The 17205-nt window shown below is 43.9% G+C and overlaps 1 protein-coding gene across 2 annotated transcripts in view; it reads right to left on the bottom strand.

The window, feature by feature from the left end:
- Nucleotides 1–17205, bottom strand: part of ADAM12 (ADAM metallopeptidase domain 12) — a 173492-nt gene that overhangs the window by 10102 nt on the left and 146185 nt on the right. For both annotated transcript variants that reach the window (XM_048311955.1, XM_048311956.1), the window contains exons 13-17: nucleotides 13164–13253; nucleotides 11698–11893; nucleotides 4254–4362; nucleotides 3956–4154; nucleotides 1365–1442 (exon numbers count right to left, since the gene is read on the bottom strand). In XM_048311955.1, the coding sequence (XP_048167912.1) occupies nucleotides 1365–1442; nucleotides 3956–4154; nucleotides 4254–4362; nucleotides 11698–11893; nucleotides 13164–13253 (672 nt within the window). The remainder of the gene's footprint in view (nucleotides 1–1364; nucleotides 1443–3955; nucleotides 4155–4253; nucleotides 4363–11697; nucleotides 11894–13163; nucleotides 13254–17205) is intronic.

Here is a 17205-nt window from a genome sequence, read left to right as displayed (position 1 = left end):
CCCCTTTCCCAGCTCCTTCAGCTGCTCCTGGGGCTCCAGCCCCTTCCCAGCTCCGTTCCCTTCCCTGGCCACGCTCCAGCCCCTTCATGTCTTGTCCTGGGGGGCCCCAAACTGAACACAGAGATGGCACAGTCACATTTAGGTGCTCAAATCACTTTGTAAATGAAGTTTTTGGGCTTAGGCTTCGTTGTCAATAAGCTCCTAAATTCTGTGCCAGCCCCAACCATCACTGATCTGCCACCACCATGGAGAACCCACAGCACAGATCAATAACTGAGTTTTCAGTAAGACACAAATCAGTTCACAGGAGTCTGGGTTATTCTGAACATGCAATATTCTGGCCAGGTCAGCTTGGCAGGATTTCAGAAACACTGTGCTGCCTGTGTCTGCAGAGTACTAAAATATTCACAGAGCTCAGACTGGCTGTGGTCATGTAAAATTAAAAAAAAAAAAAATTACTTTTCAAAGACAGCAAGATAATTAAAAATGTACTTTCTTAAGCATTATTTTTTAAATTAAAGCACTGCAGGAATTCCCATTTACAATTCCACGAGGTCAATTTTGCCACCAAGGAGGTTCTTGTTTGTACAGACATAAAAAATGCCAGTCCAAGGCTCTGCTCATTCCAGCTCAATGATAAGACGCAGCACCATCAACATTGCTCAGTTTTGCAAATTCAGGGTGATAAAATAAGTTAAAGCAAATTAAAATCCTTCCTCAGGAGAGGAGAGTGAATTTCTATGGCTCTTCCAATGTGGCTGCCACAGCTTTTCACAGAAACAAACAGCTCATCAGCAAATCAAGGTTAATAAGGCATAGCTTGACATAATTAACATTGTCATAATATAAACTGGGTTTCAAAACACTGATATTATTAAATGATATCATCACATTTTCCATTCTGCACCACTTTCATGCACAAAACTCGTCAATATGGTTTGACTTTATTTTAATAGTTTTGGAAATGCTGTCTCATTTCCCTCTCGATCCAAATGCTTCATACGCTCAATTCAAAAATTTCAACTTCTTTGTATCTACGGAGAAACTGTAGTTTTGATTTTTAATAGGAATTCTTCATGATGGAGGGTTAGACTTCAAATTGCTTTGAGGATTACAAGATTCCTTTGTATCACAGGCTGTCAATTAGGAACGAGATAATTGCTGCCTGATAAACACTTCTTTGTCAAATAAAAATCATTTCCTATAAGGGACAGCGAAAATGGAAATACATCATAAAAATGTATTGCAGTGACTCTGACTGATCTATTGCAGGCAATTATAGATCCCAAAGCCATTCCATAAAGTGATTTCTTGTCCAGTGGTTATGGAGTGATTGTAAAAGAATGGTTTCCTAGGATGCTTACCCCACGTCCATGGCACTTGGTGGCACATTTATGGACCCCAAAAACACTGGTGTTCTGGCACCGGCGGTTCAGGCAGATCTACAAAATCAGGGAAAAGGAGTTTTAATAGGGACAGAACTGCTGGGGCTCCCAGGGCATCACATCCCTTCTTGCAGCAGTTAAAGATTTCCCAACACACAAATATACATAATTACATGGACACAAAGGACACCAGGATTGGGTGTCTTCTTCTTTTCCTCAGCCCTTTTAAAGTCTTTTAACCCCAAATCTGAGCAAGTTGAATTCTTCTCTCCTGGCCAGCCCTGGTTCCACACACAGTTCATAGTGGTTGATATGCTGAGCTTGTGCAAGCAAACCTTCACAGTTCCACTCAAGTGGAGCTAGTGGGGAGACCCTGGGGTTTGGGAGGTTTTTAAGCCAATTAAAAAACCAGTAATTTGCATTTTTTTCAGGGCTAGGAATGCACTGAGCAGGATTCCTTCAGGTCCCTGCTCTGTCTGCCTTTGTGTCTTCACAGCAGCAGATGATTCCTCAAGGAAAGCTTTAGATGCTTATGGTGTAAATTATCAGAGTTCTCTTTATATAAATAGTGAAATATTTTTCATTCCAGTACAGAAACTGGACCCAGAGTAGGTGAATATTGAAGTGAGATCACTGATTTTTATAGGCTCATCATTGTTTTCCAGGAAAACCAAGAGCTTTGTAAGTTTTTCCAAGTTAAACAATTTTTCCTTTTGGTGTCATATACAAACCAAGCCTATTTAACATTTAATATTTATAGGGAATGGAAGTAAACAAATAGCATATGCACGGGAGTAAAATTCAATTTTTGTTTTTGTTTTCCAGTCATTGCAGATAAACTTTACTCTGCCAATGGAGCTGAAAATTGAGGTTAAGCAAGATTAGTGCCGAGTAATAATAACATCAAACAACCACACAACTGATGAGGACGTCAGTAATGACAAGTTACCCTACTCCAAACTGAAAAAAGAAGAAATTAGGACTGGAATAACTGTTCCTATGCTATGTTGACAACAAAAAAGGTCAAAAAACCCCACACTGCACATTTTTGCTCATGTTTAACTGCAGTGCAGTTCAGTAGTAGTAAAAGTCAGTCACAGTAATTAGCATTAAGCTGGGAATAGTGTTGAAGGAGGCGACAGGGATGCTTAATCAGGGCACTTATCCCCTGGGGAGAAGGAAAAATGGAAAGGAAATTAGAGTGAATTGGCATCAACATGCAGGCATGGAGAGAATATGGTCTGATTACGGCAGTATTCACAATTCAAATATTCACAGTGCAGCAGCTCCCAGAATTCTGATCACATTAAAATGGCTGCATTTCAAATTGTGCATCTCCAGTTGAGAAAACCCAAGAATATTTAAATTCATATTCTTAATCCATAATACAAATGCACTAATGTCCTCAAAGTAAAACATACAATTTCAGAAGTATTAGCCTGTGTATTCTATAGTGTGGATGTGTATGATTAGATAGATTAGAAAGATTAAATACTCATTAGTAAAATATAATGGGGTGCTTTCTCAGCACTGAGTTGCCTTTGAAAAGACATTTTATACCAGATTGACTTCGAAATGCTCTAAGGGTTGTTTTCCTGTAGCAGAGCTGTGGTTTCACTGGGGATGGATTTCAAACCCCTTCCCAGTGCAGCGAGATAATCCAACATAATTCAAAAGCATTCAGAAATTCAGAGGCTTACTTGAATTTACCACAAATTATCAAAGCACTCGTTTTTCCTCCTTTTTGCAAGCAATCCACTGAGGGTGTGGAAACCTCCTTCATTTCAATAGCTCTTGGGCTGCTTTCCATTCCTCCTCCCCCTGTAAATTCATGGCTGCCTCCCTTCTTTCTCAGTTCCTTTTCTCACAAAAGAAAAACTTAGAATGAGACAGCCATGTGAAATTTGGGCTGCACTCACAGTGGATAATTCACAAAGTTCACAAAACACAATTGCAAAAATCAGTTTTGGTGGCTGAGCATCAATGGGTTTAGAGTTTTCTAAGAGTGCATACAGAGATAAGTTTTCCTGCATGAAAAAAAGAAGGGAAGAGCCATAATCAGAAGATAAAATACATTTTGAAACCTAAAGTGAAGTTAATGACAATTTTGCAATGCCAGAGACACTAGGAAAGTGAATACATCGAACTCAGAAATTCACTAATAAGCCTGTAATGTATTTTGCTGCACTTATTTTGCAGAAAACCTCAAGCTTCCATGGGCAGAAACTTGGGACTGTCTTCAAAAAATCACTTATAAACTTAAGCAACTTACAGTGCACAGAATCCCAGGATGGTTTGGGTTGGAAATAGATGGACTTTAAGGTATTTCCAACCCTATGCTGTGTCCAGGGACACCTTCCACCAGACCAGGTTGTTCACATTTGCATCTGCAAATCTATAACCCAGAAGAGTGGCCAGAAGGGAGTACAATGTGTCTCAGTCTGAGCATGAGAAGCAATTATTTTTGTGGGGGGGAAAAAAAAAAATCCCAAAGAAAAAAGAAGGACAAAACACTTGGCAGAATGAGGGTAGTGATGTTCCCCTTGGCTGGGGGTATTCCAGAATCTTACTTTTCCATCTTCACACTTGGTTCCTGCCAGCACAAGCCCAGGATCGGGCATATCATCCCCCAAATACACGTGGGTGCCACGGCACAGGATCTTGCCACCCTCCTGGAGTGGGATGTTGGTTTCTATGGAAACAGCATTGGTACCAATCACAGGTCGGTTTGCTCCTCCTTGACACTGGATTTTTCCACACTTTGCATCCCTGATGGAAATGAACACAACCAAAGATTAGGTGAATCATCTGGAACGTTCCAAGCCCTCTCCCAGCACCTGTTGCTGTGTTTGCAGGGAGAGGCCCTACCTGGGTTCACATTTGGCAAAGGAGCTCTTGGAGTCCTTCCCGCAGTTGCCGTAAGGATCGCCGGCAGAATTGACTCTCTCAAAGCAGATCCCAGGAGCGGGTTTTGCACCTGAAACAAAACCTAATCAGAACTTTCATTTCATACAAGGTGTTTTTAATAATTTCCTTTGAGCTCCACTGGTGCTTTAGGGGAAAGGGGGGATGTGAGCTGAATGTTGATGAAGCCCAACAAAACAGCGGTGCTGGATCCGCATGCTAATGGAAGAGTTTGGATGTGTGGGATTGCCAGTGCTGTTTGTCTCTCTTGGCAGTGCTGAGCAACAAACAGTGCAGAATTCCATCCCTTCCAGGATTTCTCAAGGTGATACCCCTCTTGCCAATCCTCCCAGGACACAAAAACTTTTAGCAAATGCCAAATCTTTTTTGGTGGAGACAAGCAAAGGCCAGCTGGAAAGTTAACTCCCTTCTTTCTGCAGGAGTCCACGTGGTTCTAGTGAGACCCGAAAGAAAATTCTTTCAAGAAAGGCCTGTTTGACTGCAATTCAGAACAAGAAAACAGAAAAAATCCAGTTGTAATCTGGGTGTAAAGGTATGAGGACCTGACATGGCAAAGGGAAATGTGTTGCTGTTAACTCAGGCTGAAGCACTGGGGAGAGGAAAGGAACCCATCCCACCTTAATCCTCAGGAAATGCACTCCTGAGAAGAAAGACTGACACGAAAGGAGGGGCATTTCGACCATGGTGGTGGAAGTGGGAATCTGGGAGGACAGGCAGCATCTGGTTCTTATCCAGTGTGGTCTTTTCTGATGGAGACATATCCTAACGGCAAAGGGACTTCCCCGGTGGGAGGAAGACTGGAAAAGCTTGTGCAGGCAGATTATTCATCCCTGCACTTCAGAAGTTCAAGGCTACTATTAGAACATCTCTTCTAATGTTTTATACACAATCTCCTGCCCATTTCCCCCCAGATTATAACCAATTATAGAATATCTTCTAGGGGAAGATGCACCCGTTCACCTGCAATGTTGAAGAGGTGAAGGATCTGCTTCCCTGGTTTGACTGCTGCAACAATTCATTGGTCTGTGTATTGGAATTTAATCCCTCTGTTCTACAGTGAAGCGTGGCTTTCATTTCCAGCCAATAATTGCCGCTTCTTGCAAGATTAAGAGGCCCTTAGTTAGGGCTCTTTACAACTCTGTATTTTCTTTCCATGAAAATAATTAATAGCGCCATCGAGTCACTACCAACATTCCAACTGCTCCAACAGGGAGACTGGCTTTGAGCAGAAAAGGAGCTGAGGAGATACTCTGGCTAAAACTCTGATCAGAGAGCTGCTAGCTGCATTTCTGTGCTTTTGATAGATCAGCCAAACTAAAGCAAAAAGAACTTGGCAGCAAGTGACGTGATAGCCCAAAGGCTGAGAATATCCCATTTCTGCAGTGTTCCTGATCTTTACCAGAGACAGAATATTTCAACTAATGCTACATTTTGTCAAATGTTTTGAGCCACTTCCAAGTGTGTACGCCTCTAACTGTGGGTAAAACAGAGCATTTATTTAAGCCAGCCTGAAGATTTCATTTGAAAGCCTTCAAAGAGGAAAACGTTCTTTCTTTTTTTTTCTTTAAAAAAAAAAGGGGGGTCAGATTCCTGGAGAAGAACATACAAATATGATTGTAAAACTTCCAGCCAGTGTGGATCTTTTCACTAAAAACTCAGAGATTAATACTTCAATTAATTATCTGCATTTCACAGTCAGAAGCTTGACTAATATTATATACTGCTGAACAGCAATCTAATGCTATTAAGGACAAAATATTAAAACTTGGAGAGGCTTAAGATGGCACCCTCTTTTCCTTCTAACATTTTTACATGCTGAAACTGGAAAATTCAGAAAGAAAGGCACAGAAAGAACAGAATATGAGCTGTAGGTTCCCTGGAGAGAAGGACAAGAGCTTGAAATTCTTTGGAAGATTACGATCAAGCTTGCTGAGTTTAGAATATTTTTTCAAATCTGGAACTATTAAAAGGGACTCACACAGGATTCTTTCAATTCCTTTTCATTACAGTTCAAGCAATAATCAAAAAAATCAACAAAAGCATCCAGCCAGGGCGCTGTGTAAAAAAAAGCAAAAGTTACATTTCCATTTTCAGCATGTGGATGCCTCCTCATCTTTCCAGGGTGGGCACATTCCCAGTTCAGCTTGAGACAAACATTACCATGTGCATATTCCACAGCAGCTTTAGAAGGGCTGGGGAGGGGAGGGAATAAACCTGCTGTGAGCAGGGGGCCAAGGAAAGCTGCTTTTTCCAAAGCTGCTTTTTCTCCCACGTGTGCAAGGACCAGCTTGTGCAGCCCTGGTCATATGCAGCTGCTCTGGGTCTTGTTTTTGGCCAGGAGCCTGGTGGCCCAGCTCACTGAGCAGATGCCCTGGAACTGCAGTGGCTGGATGCTCCCTTGGAGATGTGGCACAGCAGCCCAGAGCCCAGACACGCTGTCCCCTCAGTGGTGTCCGCTGCCAAAGCTGCCAAAAGCCAAATGAATGCTCATGTCCTGTGCTCTGACTGCAAGGGATGTAACAAAGGCTTATTCTAAAAATGGTTTTAAAAAGGGAAAGCACTCACTGAATACTGAGTTTAAGGCGTTTTTCTTCCTCTCTCACCTGGTGAAAGTTTTGTGTGTGGTGGATTTTTTTTCCTGAATGCAAAAGTGTTGCAGAGATGATGGAAAGCAGCCCGCAGGAAGGAAAGCACATCTGCAGCGTCCTTGCAGGGCTCAGACACTGAGCTTTAACTCCAGCTAATAACACTTGACAAGAAAAAGGATCTCGTGGAGCACAAAAAACCACTCCCCTGCCAGGCTCAGAGCAGTCTGTGTGTGAAAACACCTGGTACCCAATGATCATCTGCAGCCTGGAAACCAAAACCCAGCTTCAATTTCTGCCTTTGGTATCCAACCAAGACACGCTGTTGCTTGGGATTCAGATGGCTGTTCCCTCTCCCCACTGGCTTCTCACAATATTTGGACTTTTTTATGGATGGAAACATATCAGAGTGCAAGACGCTGAACAGATGGAGCTACCAAGTTAAAAGGAGGTTTTCAGAGGATGCTTAAGGAAGAGAATTGTAATGTTGTGTTTCTGGAGGAAACCCATTTATCACGACTGCACCACATAAACTGAAGCAGAAAGTCCTGTTTTCCTCTATTTCCTACCTCTGCACGCAGAGGCAAAACGATTTGTGAAGGATTTCTGGTAGTTATTAAGTGGTTTGAGCTGGATGAGCAGAGTTTATTTCACTTTGCTATTGGTAATTATGGTATCATGACCCTGTAATTAAGGTCCTGTCAGCCTTTCCACGCCAAGCCTCATTGAAGGGATTAAATCAGCCATTGGAAGCTGCAGAAGGTCAAAGTTCACCACTGCAGTTGGCAGCCTGGAGACTGCTGGGGTTTTCTTCTCCAAATGTGTATATTGATGAGCCCACTTCTTTCCCTATGCAGTTGCAAAAAATTAAAATAATAAAAAAGAGATGTCGTGGGGCACAGAAACGCTGTGTCATTTCAGACCTGCTGCCATGGGAAAACACCAGTACAGTCTCCTGAAAGGAACGAGGGAAATTTCTGACCATGGTGCTGATTCCATGAACAAGAGAAACATCCTCTGTCAGGCTGACAGCAGAAAAGGGAGATATTTCAGTTCAATTCCCAGCTGTCTGTGGGTGGGGAGAGGGGAAAAAACAACCTCTGAGTAACAGGCTGGAGTTCTGTTGCTCAGGCTGTGCCAGCCAGCACCACGAATAACTGTGCAAATAAATATAAGCATAAAAATCACAGTTCTCTGTCGTGTGATCTGGGTTTCAGCTCATTAAGTTTGTTTTGCTGCACTGGTGATGCAAAGGAAACTTTCCACAAGCTGCCCTTGGCCTCTCTCCCCATCCTGGTGATCCCTGTTCTGTCTGGGCAAGAGCAAGATAGGGTTGAGCATTTTTTTGCATTTAAGGAGGATGATGTCACTACCCCTGAGAATATGATTTAATATCTTTCCCATCTCCAGAAGAAAAGGCCTCGCCATAAATCTGTGATGATCCAAATAGTTTGATTTCACTGAATTCAGATCTTTGCAGTGCTTGGACAATTAGCATTTTTTCAAACCCCAGTCAGCAATGGTTTGGTCATATATCTGAGGTGGGCTGTAGGTCAGCAATGGTTTGGTCAGATATCTGAGGTGGGCAGCCCATTTATTTTGTCTCTGTAGGGCTGTAGCTGGCAAAACCTGCACAGTTCTTACACAGCAACAAATATTGACATCTAAGTTAAGAATGTTCCTGCCTAAATAAATGGTCATGTCCATGCAACATATTTAAATGTGTTCTAATTATTAAGTCAATGCCTGCCATTGGCTCCTCAAAATTATTGCTTTTTTCCCACTTGGGGAACCATAGGAAAATACACTGACAAACTTCCCTGAAGAATCATTTTCTTGTCAATGTAGAAAAAGCCACAAATCTGAAGTTGAGAATCTTCTGTTCCTTGGTAATCAATGATTACTCTGCCTTAAGCAGCTCTGTCTGAGTGCTGTTTCTCCTGGAAAATGCCAGTGGAGTCACAGACACCACACGAAGCATCACTGTCAATGTATTTTTCGGTCACTGCTATCAATAGGTCAGATCAGTGCCTTTTTTTTTTTTTTTTCAATATGGAACAAAAAAGGTCACAAGCAGTTCCTGCTCCTCAAGGATAAAAATGACATGAATTATGGTGGGAGAGAGAATGGAGAATTCTGTGTGTTCTGGGACCAGACTGGAATCAGCCTGGGCTCTAAGAGGAATTCATGGCTATTTTCAGAGATTGTCCCCAGGAGCTCCTCCCTTCTCCTTCCCACCAAGCCTTCCATGCAGATAAGACAGAGCAAAAAATACTCCTCTGTTTTATCTGAATCACTGTGTTGAGAGCAACAAAAACAACCCCAAGGAAACATAAGTGCTTTTCTGGAAACAGGTTCCTACTGCTCAGCCTAATGTAAACAAGCTCTGACAGTGTTCATCATTTTCCTTTAAATAGATCTAAAAATATGAAGATTGACATTTATCATTGGGCTTCTGGACATCTGTAACCTGATGAATAAAGAAAGATGTACAAGGGAAGACATCAATAAGGAATTCAATATACCGAATATTATTTTAGGAAAAGTTATTGTATTTTGTTCTGCATGGCTTTCTCCTACTGGGAAGAAGAAAATAAGGAGAGAATGAAAATGAACTGTGATCTGTTTTTTCTTCAAGGGGGAGATTTTTTTTATTTTTAAACCACAAAACTACTTCACTCCAACGCAGGCAGTTGTGAAAAACAGTTCTAATCAGATACAAAAAACCTGGTAAAAGGTTACAATGTATATTTTTGATACCAAGTCCAGAGACAACACCTTAGAATGTCAAATCTCTCTTTGTGCTGCAAGCAAGGCTGGAAAGATCTGTAGGGTTTTTTTTACCTGTACCATGATATTTTTCTAACTGCGAGAGCCACGCAGCTCTCTTCCTATTCCACCCCACAGCTGCCAGCTCCTACTTCAGCCAGATGTGTGATAAAGCAGTCAATATTCGCACCCCTAGTCTCTAAATCCAGAATACAGGCATTATTTGAAGTGTCCAAGGCGAGTTGGACAGGGCTTGGAGCACCCTGGTCTAGTGGATGGTGTCCCTGCCCAGGGCAGGGGGTGGAATGAGATGGTCTCTAATGTCCCTTCCAACCCAAACCATTCTGTGGTTCTGTGATTATTTTTAATTCCTGCTTCCAAAAATGTGGCAAGAATTAAGACTTTCAGTTCAGGTTTGGTCAGGTCCCATCCTCCCTTTTTAAAATCCTTATCCTTGGGCCTTCCCAAGACAAAACCAAAGGGTATTCCAGTAGAAGTCTGTTTGAACTCTGGTCTTAACAAAACATCTTTCTCATTAACAGACCCCCTCAGCCTGGACCCTGGAGCCTCCACACACAGCAGTCCCCATATTGAATAGTCCCAAGAAAGAAGACAGGAAAGAATTAGGGGAGCCCAGGGCTTGGAGGACTTGCTGTGTTAGGAAACAGACCTGGCAAGGAGCTGCTGCAATTCAGCTCCCTGACCTTTAGAGGAATTCTTCTCAGCCACAAACAGCCTGACCAAGTAACTTTCCACGGCATGGGAAACTGGTTCAGGAGGAGATTTCTGCTTTCTACAAGAGAAAATGTCTCTGTATCCAGGGATTAGAACTCCCAGTCTGACTAAGACTGGAGGCTATAATTGTCCATGGCTGGATGAGCTCATATCAACTCTACGACGCGCGTGGGATTCGGGGGAGTGGATCAGAGGCACGCTTTGTTCCACGTGAGGAGTTTAATTTTGAACTGGAACTCCTCCTGAACGTGTTCTTATACCCATGTGGCCAAGCTGACCTGCTGCCTGTACCACTGGGGTTGGTTCTTGAGATGCTTTAATGCTCTTTTAAAGAGAGGTTGCAAAAGGTCCATGTTCCCTGGGAAGGAAACAGATAAACTCCTCAGTAGAGGTCTGGGGAGGGTTTTGACCAAGGGAAACATCTGTGTGCCATTATATTGATACAGAAGTTTTGGAGCAGAGTTAAAGAGAGAGATACTGAATTGCAATAGGCTAAGGGAGTTGGGAAAGTTAGTTTAAAAGAAATAATTACACCTATCTCTAAATGATGCTTCTCCTTAGGAGAGGTAAATGGTTTTCAAATTTGAGCGAGAGGGTCAGAGATGCTGAAGGAGACTTGACTTGGATTCACAGCAAAATGCTGAATTAATACTTGCAGTGCAGTGGAAGGGTCACAGGGCTTTACAGAAAGGTGAACAGTTTTCCTGGCATAGATGCTGAGAACAGCTCAAGAACTCATGTTACCAGATTTCTGCACAAAGGGAACAAATTCCCATGGGAGAATGAAATCCCTTTCTGCTTCAGTGCACATCCTGCTAAAAGCACTGTCAGCAGGCAGTTTACAGGTGACACCAGTTAATAAATACACACAATAATCCAGGAGTCTCTTGTTAGTGTCAAAAGCTGAGCCCTGGCTGGGGATGGAGCAGACACATCTGTTTTGCAGATGAGGTGTTTAGAGCACAGGAGGAAGCTCACACAGCAGCCTGAAAAGGGCTGTGATTTCAAACTGCCAGGAGCATTCAGCACTTTGTGGGGTGACATCAGGAAATCTCGATGTCAGGAGAAAATGATTTGTCTGAGTTCACCTCTCCATTTGCAGCGTGTTGCAGCGCGGGCCTCGTTACCTCCTGCTGCAAGAACTGAACACGACAGCAAATCAAGGCTGGAATGAATCACAGAGCCATTCCCTCCTTATTCAAACAATAGCTACAGATTGGCGCTGCATAAAACCCCTCCAGATCTCGATTTCCCCCCCCAAGCCTCTGTGGCACCTCTGACCCTGTCCTGGCACTCACCTGGGCCCCAGAGGGTGATGCACTGCTGCTCGTGGGTCTGGCAGATGCCATTGTAGCAGTACCCATCCACGCCGTGGCAGCCGTGCCCGTCGTGCAGGTACACATTGGCCGGGCACTGCGGACTGGCCCCCGTGCAGAACTCGGGCAGGTCACAGGAATTGCTCGACTCTCTGCAAGAAATCCCCGCTGGTTTGAGCTGCAAAACAAACAGGACTTCAGTGGCTGTGCCATGGCTGGGTCAGCCATGCAGCACATGAACAGATTTCCCCACTGGCCCGGCCCCAGCTGACTGCAGAGGAGAGCACAGGGATTATACAGCTCTAAATACGCTGATTTGAGCCACGCTGGGAGGGTTTGGCAGGAAGGAGGGTCAGACAAAGCTGCACACATGGTTCATGTGGCTCAGGCCAGAAGGCAACCCCAGCCCTGATGTTTGCAGTGTGGCTCCTCCATCGTGTCTGAACACAAAAACCCTGGAAAGGAGGATCTGGAGCACTGGGCAGAAGTCGGATCAGAGACCTTTCCATCCAGGGCAGCTGATCACAGAACACTGGGCTGTGTTAGGGCTCAGGAAGCCACCAGCCCACTTGATCCTGGATTCAAATGCCAAACAATTCCCAGGTTGGAAGGTTCAATTCAATGGTCTTGAATAGATCTTGAACCTGAATGAATCTATGGAGTTACATTTCCTCATGGAAACGTTGCTGTGATGGGCATCAAGATCTCTCAAACTTAATCACATGACTAGTCCATGTAACTGTTCCTGCCCTGTGCTGATTTCCATGGATAATGATATTTTTTTTGGATCTGATGGCATCCAGTAGGCGATGGTGTAATGTGCCAGTCTGAACATTCACATCTCATCAGCAGCCAGAAAGATGGGAGCAGCCCTGAATTTTAATCACATTGCCTTTGGTAAAAAGCAGTTCCTGGCTGTAGGGAACCCTTGCTGCTCCAGACCTGTGGGTTACCTTGCTGGATGCTTTATTAGCCCACAGGCAAGGGATGGTCTGAGAATTCAAACAGGTAAATGCCTGTGGCAAGTTGGCTTTTATGGAGTGTTAGGAGATCTCAACAGCTGATGATCTGCTATTAAAAATACATATGCTGTTGATAGAATTAATAATTTAAGAGCCTTCCCCAAAAAAACAAGGTTCAGCATTTAATGACTGCTTGCCATGTAAGAAGGAGAAAAATTAAAGCACACAAAAGTTCCTGAAAAAGAAGTTTTGCATGAGCAGCTGGAGGGGCCAAAAAGAGCACAGACAATTTCAAAAGTCTGTTGCTCTGCTCCTTCAATAATTTATATTTTGAGAATTTTTTAATTGCTCACATGACATGCAAATATTTTAATGCTTATCGATACCAATTTGCTCATCCTCCATCCTTGCTTACTGCCCTGCAGTTGGGAAAATCATGGAATTCTGCCCTCCCCACCCAGAAAAGAGACATTTCCCGTGGTTCACCTGGCAGTCCTCGCAGCAGAGCCCATGTGCACACACTGCTCCCGGGTTCAAGGCACAGGTGGTTGCGTTACAGCACCGGTTTGTACATTCCTGGAGGAATTTGGAGGGTAAATTTAGAGCAGACAACGTTCAGTCACAATGAGCCGTAAATCAAGAGGCTGCCTATAGCTCTGCCAAGAAAAGTTGGGCATGAAATCATGAATTATGCATGAAATTCGACAACCTGATCCAAAGAGCCTTGTCTGCCCTCAGATTCAACAAGCCCAATAAGTGTAGTAAAACCAAAGAAGCTGCTGAGGAGGGCTGGTTTATTCCAGCTATGGATCTAATCCCAAATAGCACAAACAACCCAAGTGCTCTGACACCAACCCTGAGAGAGCGCTGTGGTGTTTTATTTCCATGGGAGTCAGAGGAATGATTCCATTGCCTGCAGAGAGGATCCAGGAGCTGTGCTGCAGTTGCTGAGCATCACAACTACAGCTCTATCTTGTGATAGCTGCTGGCCAGGCTCCTGCTTGGATGGAAGCTGGGGCTGCCACAGAGGAAGACAACGCCACGACTCCATGTAATCCCTTATCAGAGTACACCAGTAACAGAGCTCTGAGATATGGAATGAGCACGAACTGCAGCCTCACTCACTGATACACCCCAATTTCACACTTGTGGATTAGATGGTGGCATGTGTGGGCCTTCTGCAAACTTTATTGTCAGTAGAACGAGCTTGTAAGGAGCCTCAGAAAAGAATGGATTTGTTTTTTCAAGATAATGCCCACAAGCTGCAAGTTACACCAGCTGAGCTGGAATCTCATCTCTCTCACAGAAATAGCAGCAGATAAAATTGCTCTTCAGCTGTGTTAAGTCTGTTTGACTTAGCAAGGGATCACTAACAACATAGGGAACACAGGAAGAATAAGTGGGTTAGAAGGATGTTCACAGCCTCTTGTTACTTCGCTGACTTCTGAAAGCTTCCCAACTGCCAGGCAGGGCTAGCACTGACTCACCAGCAAAAAACAGAAGGATTCTCAGCACTCCACTGTTTTTTAGGTAATATCTTCCTGGATGTACAAAGCCAACTCTGCTCTGAAGCAGAGGAACAACTTCCTGCCCCTATTTTTGATCCCCAGAAGGCAGCAGGCTACAGAAATATTCCTGTGCAGCTGCTGCGTGTCAGGAGTAACGCTCCTCTGCACAGAGGCACATTTTATAAATTCCCCTCAAAAATAATCTGAGATGAGCAGAGCAGAGTGTCAGTCCCATTAAGGCCCTTCTGAAACAGTCAGCTGCAATACCCCATCCCCTGGCCCCACTGCAGCGTTCTGCACTCCACAGGCAGATTGGGATAAAGACACAGCTCTTGGAGTGGTGTTACAGCAGCCTCTGAAATTTCCAATTGCTGTCTCACTTATTGCTCATTGTAGGGAATGAGCTTGGTAAATAGTTTTTGTGCCTGGGTTATCAAACTGTCAGGAATGGTTTTAACGTAAACAAGCGAACAAACAGGAAAGGCTCACCAGGCTTTTGGAGGATGGAGGCTGCCACCCGAAATTACTGCTGTGCTGGAGTCTGTTGTTATTATGTTTTTTAATTTTTTTTTTTTATTGACAACAACAGCAGTGATGGGAGGGAGTTTCCCAGTGTGGCTCTCCTGGCTCATCAGAGGAACCAGAGCAGCCCAACCCCAGAACAAGCCCAGCACCACTTACGTGATGTCAGGCTCTGTCCTGTGGACAGGACACCTGGTTTTCACCCTCTCTTTTTTAGGAACACAAGACAGACTCTGCTGGGTCAGCCCATAACTCCTCTGTCTTTGTGTCCCCCTGAGAGCAGCCAGCAGAAGAAGTTTAAGGACATTGACACCTTCCCAGTCTCCTGCTTTTCCCTTAGCTCCACGGGCATTTTTAGCACCTGTAAGAGTCAGAGTAAAGGTACTCACAGGTAACCAACACAGTCAGGGAGCAGCTCCCTCTGCTTGTTCGAAACCTGCCATTTCCTAACTTCATCTGCTCATTTCTCATGGGGGACAATCTCTTCTCACTCACCCTTTTCCATTCCACTCACGATTTTATCAGCTTATGCTGCATTTTCCTTCATTTTCTCCTTTTCCAGCCAGAGCCCTTTCGAAACTTTGAACCACCTTATTGTGTTTCTCTCAATCTTTGTTCACTCTGCTTTATCCTCCCTGGGATCAGGGAGGGGTAGAGAAAACCTGCACAAGCAGTTTCAGGCACAACAGATTTATAGAGGTCTGCTGGTGCTTTGTTTTGTTTTCCTATTTCTCCCCTAGTACTTTCTAACAGCCTATTTACCTTTTAGACCACTCCTGAGCACTGGGCTGACATTTTCATGAGACTATTTATTGCAATATGAAGTCTTGTTCCTCCATGGTCAGAGTCAGCTCAGAGTCCATCATCTTCTTTGTGATTTTGGAATGTGCATCACTCCTCAGTGAGTCCCATTTCTCATCTTAATGCCTGTTCCAGCTGTCTCAGAAGGTTTCTCTGCAGTCCTTCACAGCCAGTTTTCATCTCTAGCGGCCTAACTAATATCATCAGCAAATTAAAGACTATTCCTCTTCCCAGGCTGTTTATGAAAATGCTGAGTTGTGTAGTCCCCAGGACACATCTCATGGATACAGCACAGCAGATCTCCTTCCACTGCATGAAATGGATGGTTTATATCTGGTGGTATTTTCTATCTTTTAACCCAATTTTTACCCATGCAGCTTTCTCTCCTTTACAGCTGCTCAATCTCCTAGAGAGGCTTTGGTGAAAGGTTTGGTCCAAAGCCTCTCTGAACTCACAGGCTGCAGTGACAGCCCTGTCCCTTTCCATCCACTTGTTAAGCCCTTCAGAGCACTGTGATGGCTTTTTAAGACAAGATTGTGTGAGACAAGATTTTGTAAGACAAGAGTTCCTGGCACAAAAGCTGTGTTGACTCGTCCCTGGCATGTCACAGCTGTTTGGGCACCCGCTCCTAATTACATTTGGAAGTAATTTGTCTGACTTCTGAGTGAGCAATTTGTAGTTTTCTATTCCCCCTTGCAGCTGGTTATAAAAGTAGACACATTTTCGTCTTTCAAGGACCGAGGATTTTTAGTTCTCTTCATTCTTTTATCGTTCCATTTATAATCTGCATTAACCCTCCTTCCACAGACACTGCAGCACATCAGACATTTTTGGTCATATAATCTAAAATTGTTAGCATCATTAAATCATGGAATGGTTTGGGTTGGAAGATACCAAAAATCATCCAGTGCCACCCCTGCCATGGGCAGGGACACCTTCCACTGTCCCAGGCTGCTCCAAGCCCCAGTGTCCAACCTGGCCTTGGGCACTGCCAGGGATCCAGGGGCAGCCCCAGCTGCTCTGGGCACCCTGTGCCAGGGCCTGCCCACCCTCACAGAAGAATTTAATCCTAATATCACTGATTCTTGAATACTGCAACAGCATGGACAGAACTCAGCTGGTATAAATGACTGGGCAGTGAATCAGTAACTAATCACACAGGTTTTCTGCAACCACTCAGATTAGAGCAGTGAATCCCAAATACATTTAATTGCACCCAAGCTGCAGTTTTTCCAATAGAACTAGAAAGACAGAAAGACAGAAAGAAGAGGCAAATCAAGTCAGTGCTTGCTGACATTCAGTGGCTTTGATTTGAAAAGGTATCACTAATGTTCAGAAATGAAAACAAGAAAGATAACTGGGTTAGGAAAGACATTTGCAAGCTGCTTGCACTCTATTGACTTTAAACAAGGAGATAAGGCTGCTTCCTCCAACCTTGTTACCCTCAAGAGTGAGTGAACTGTCAGGAAATCCTCCTGGCTTGGACAAATCCAATACACTCCATGGGCAGGATGCAGCAGTATCTTGCTGTGTTAACTGCCCCATCTCTTTTGTCTGTAGGTCCCTATTTATCACAGGAAACAAATCCTTCATCTGCTGCTGCCTTTAATTCAGATAATCAGAGAGAAGTTCAATAAAGCCAATGAGGATGGGGTGTAAAAGGGATAAGGATGCCAGCTCGGATATCATTCGACCCC

This window comes from Corvus hawaiiensis, chromosome 8, assembly GCF_020740725.1.
Source record: "Corvus hawaiiensis isolate bCorHaw1 chromosome 8, bCorHaw1.pri.cur, whole genome shotgun sequence".
NCBI classification, from domain to species: domain Eukaryota; kingdom Metazoa; phylum Chordata; class Aves; order Passeriformes; family Corvidae; genus Corvus; species Corvus hawaiiensis.
This window is presented reverse-complemented; position numbering and strand designations above follow the sequence as displayed.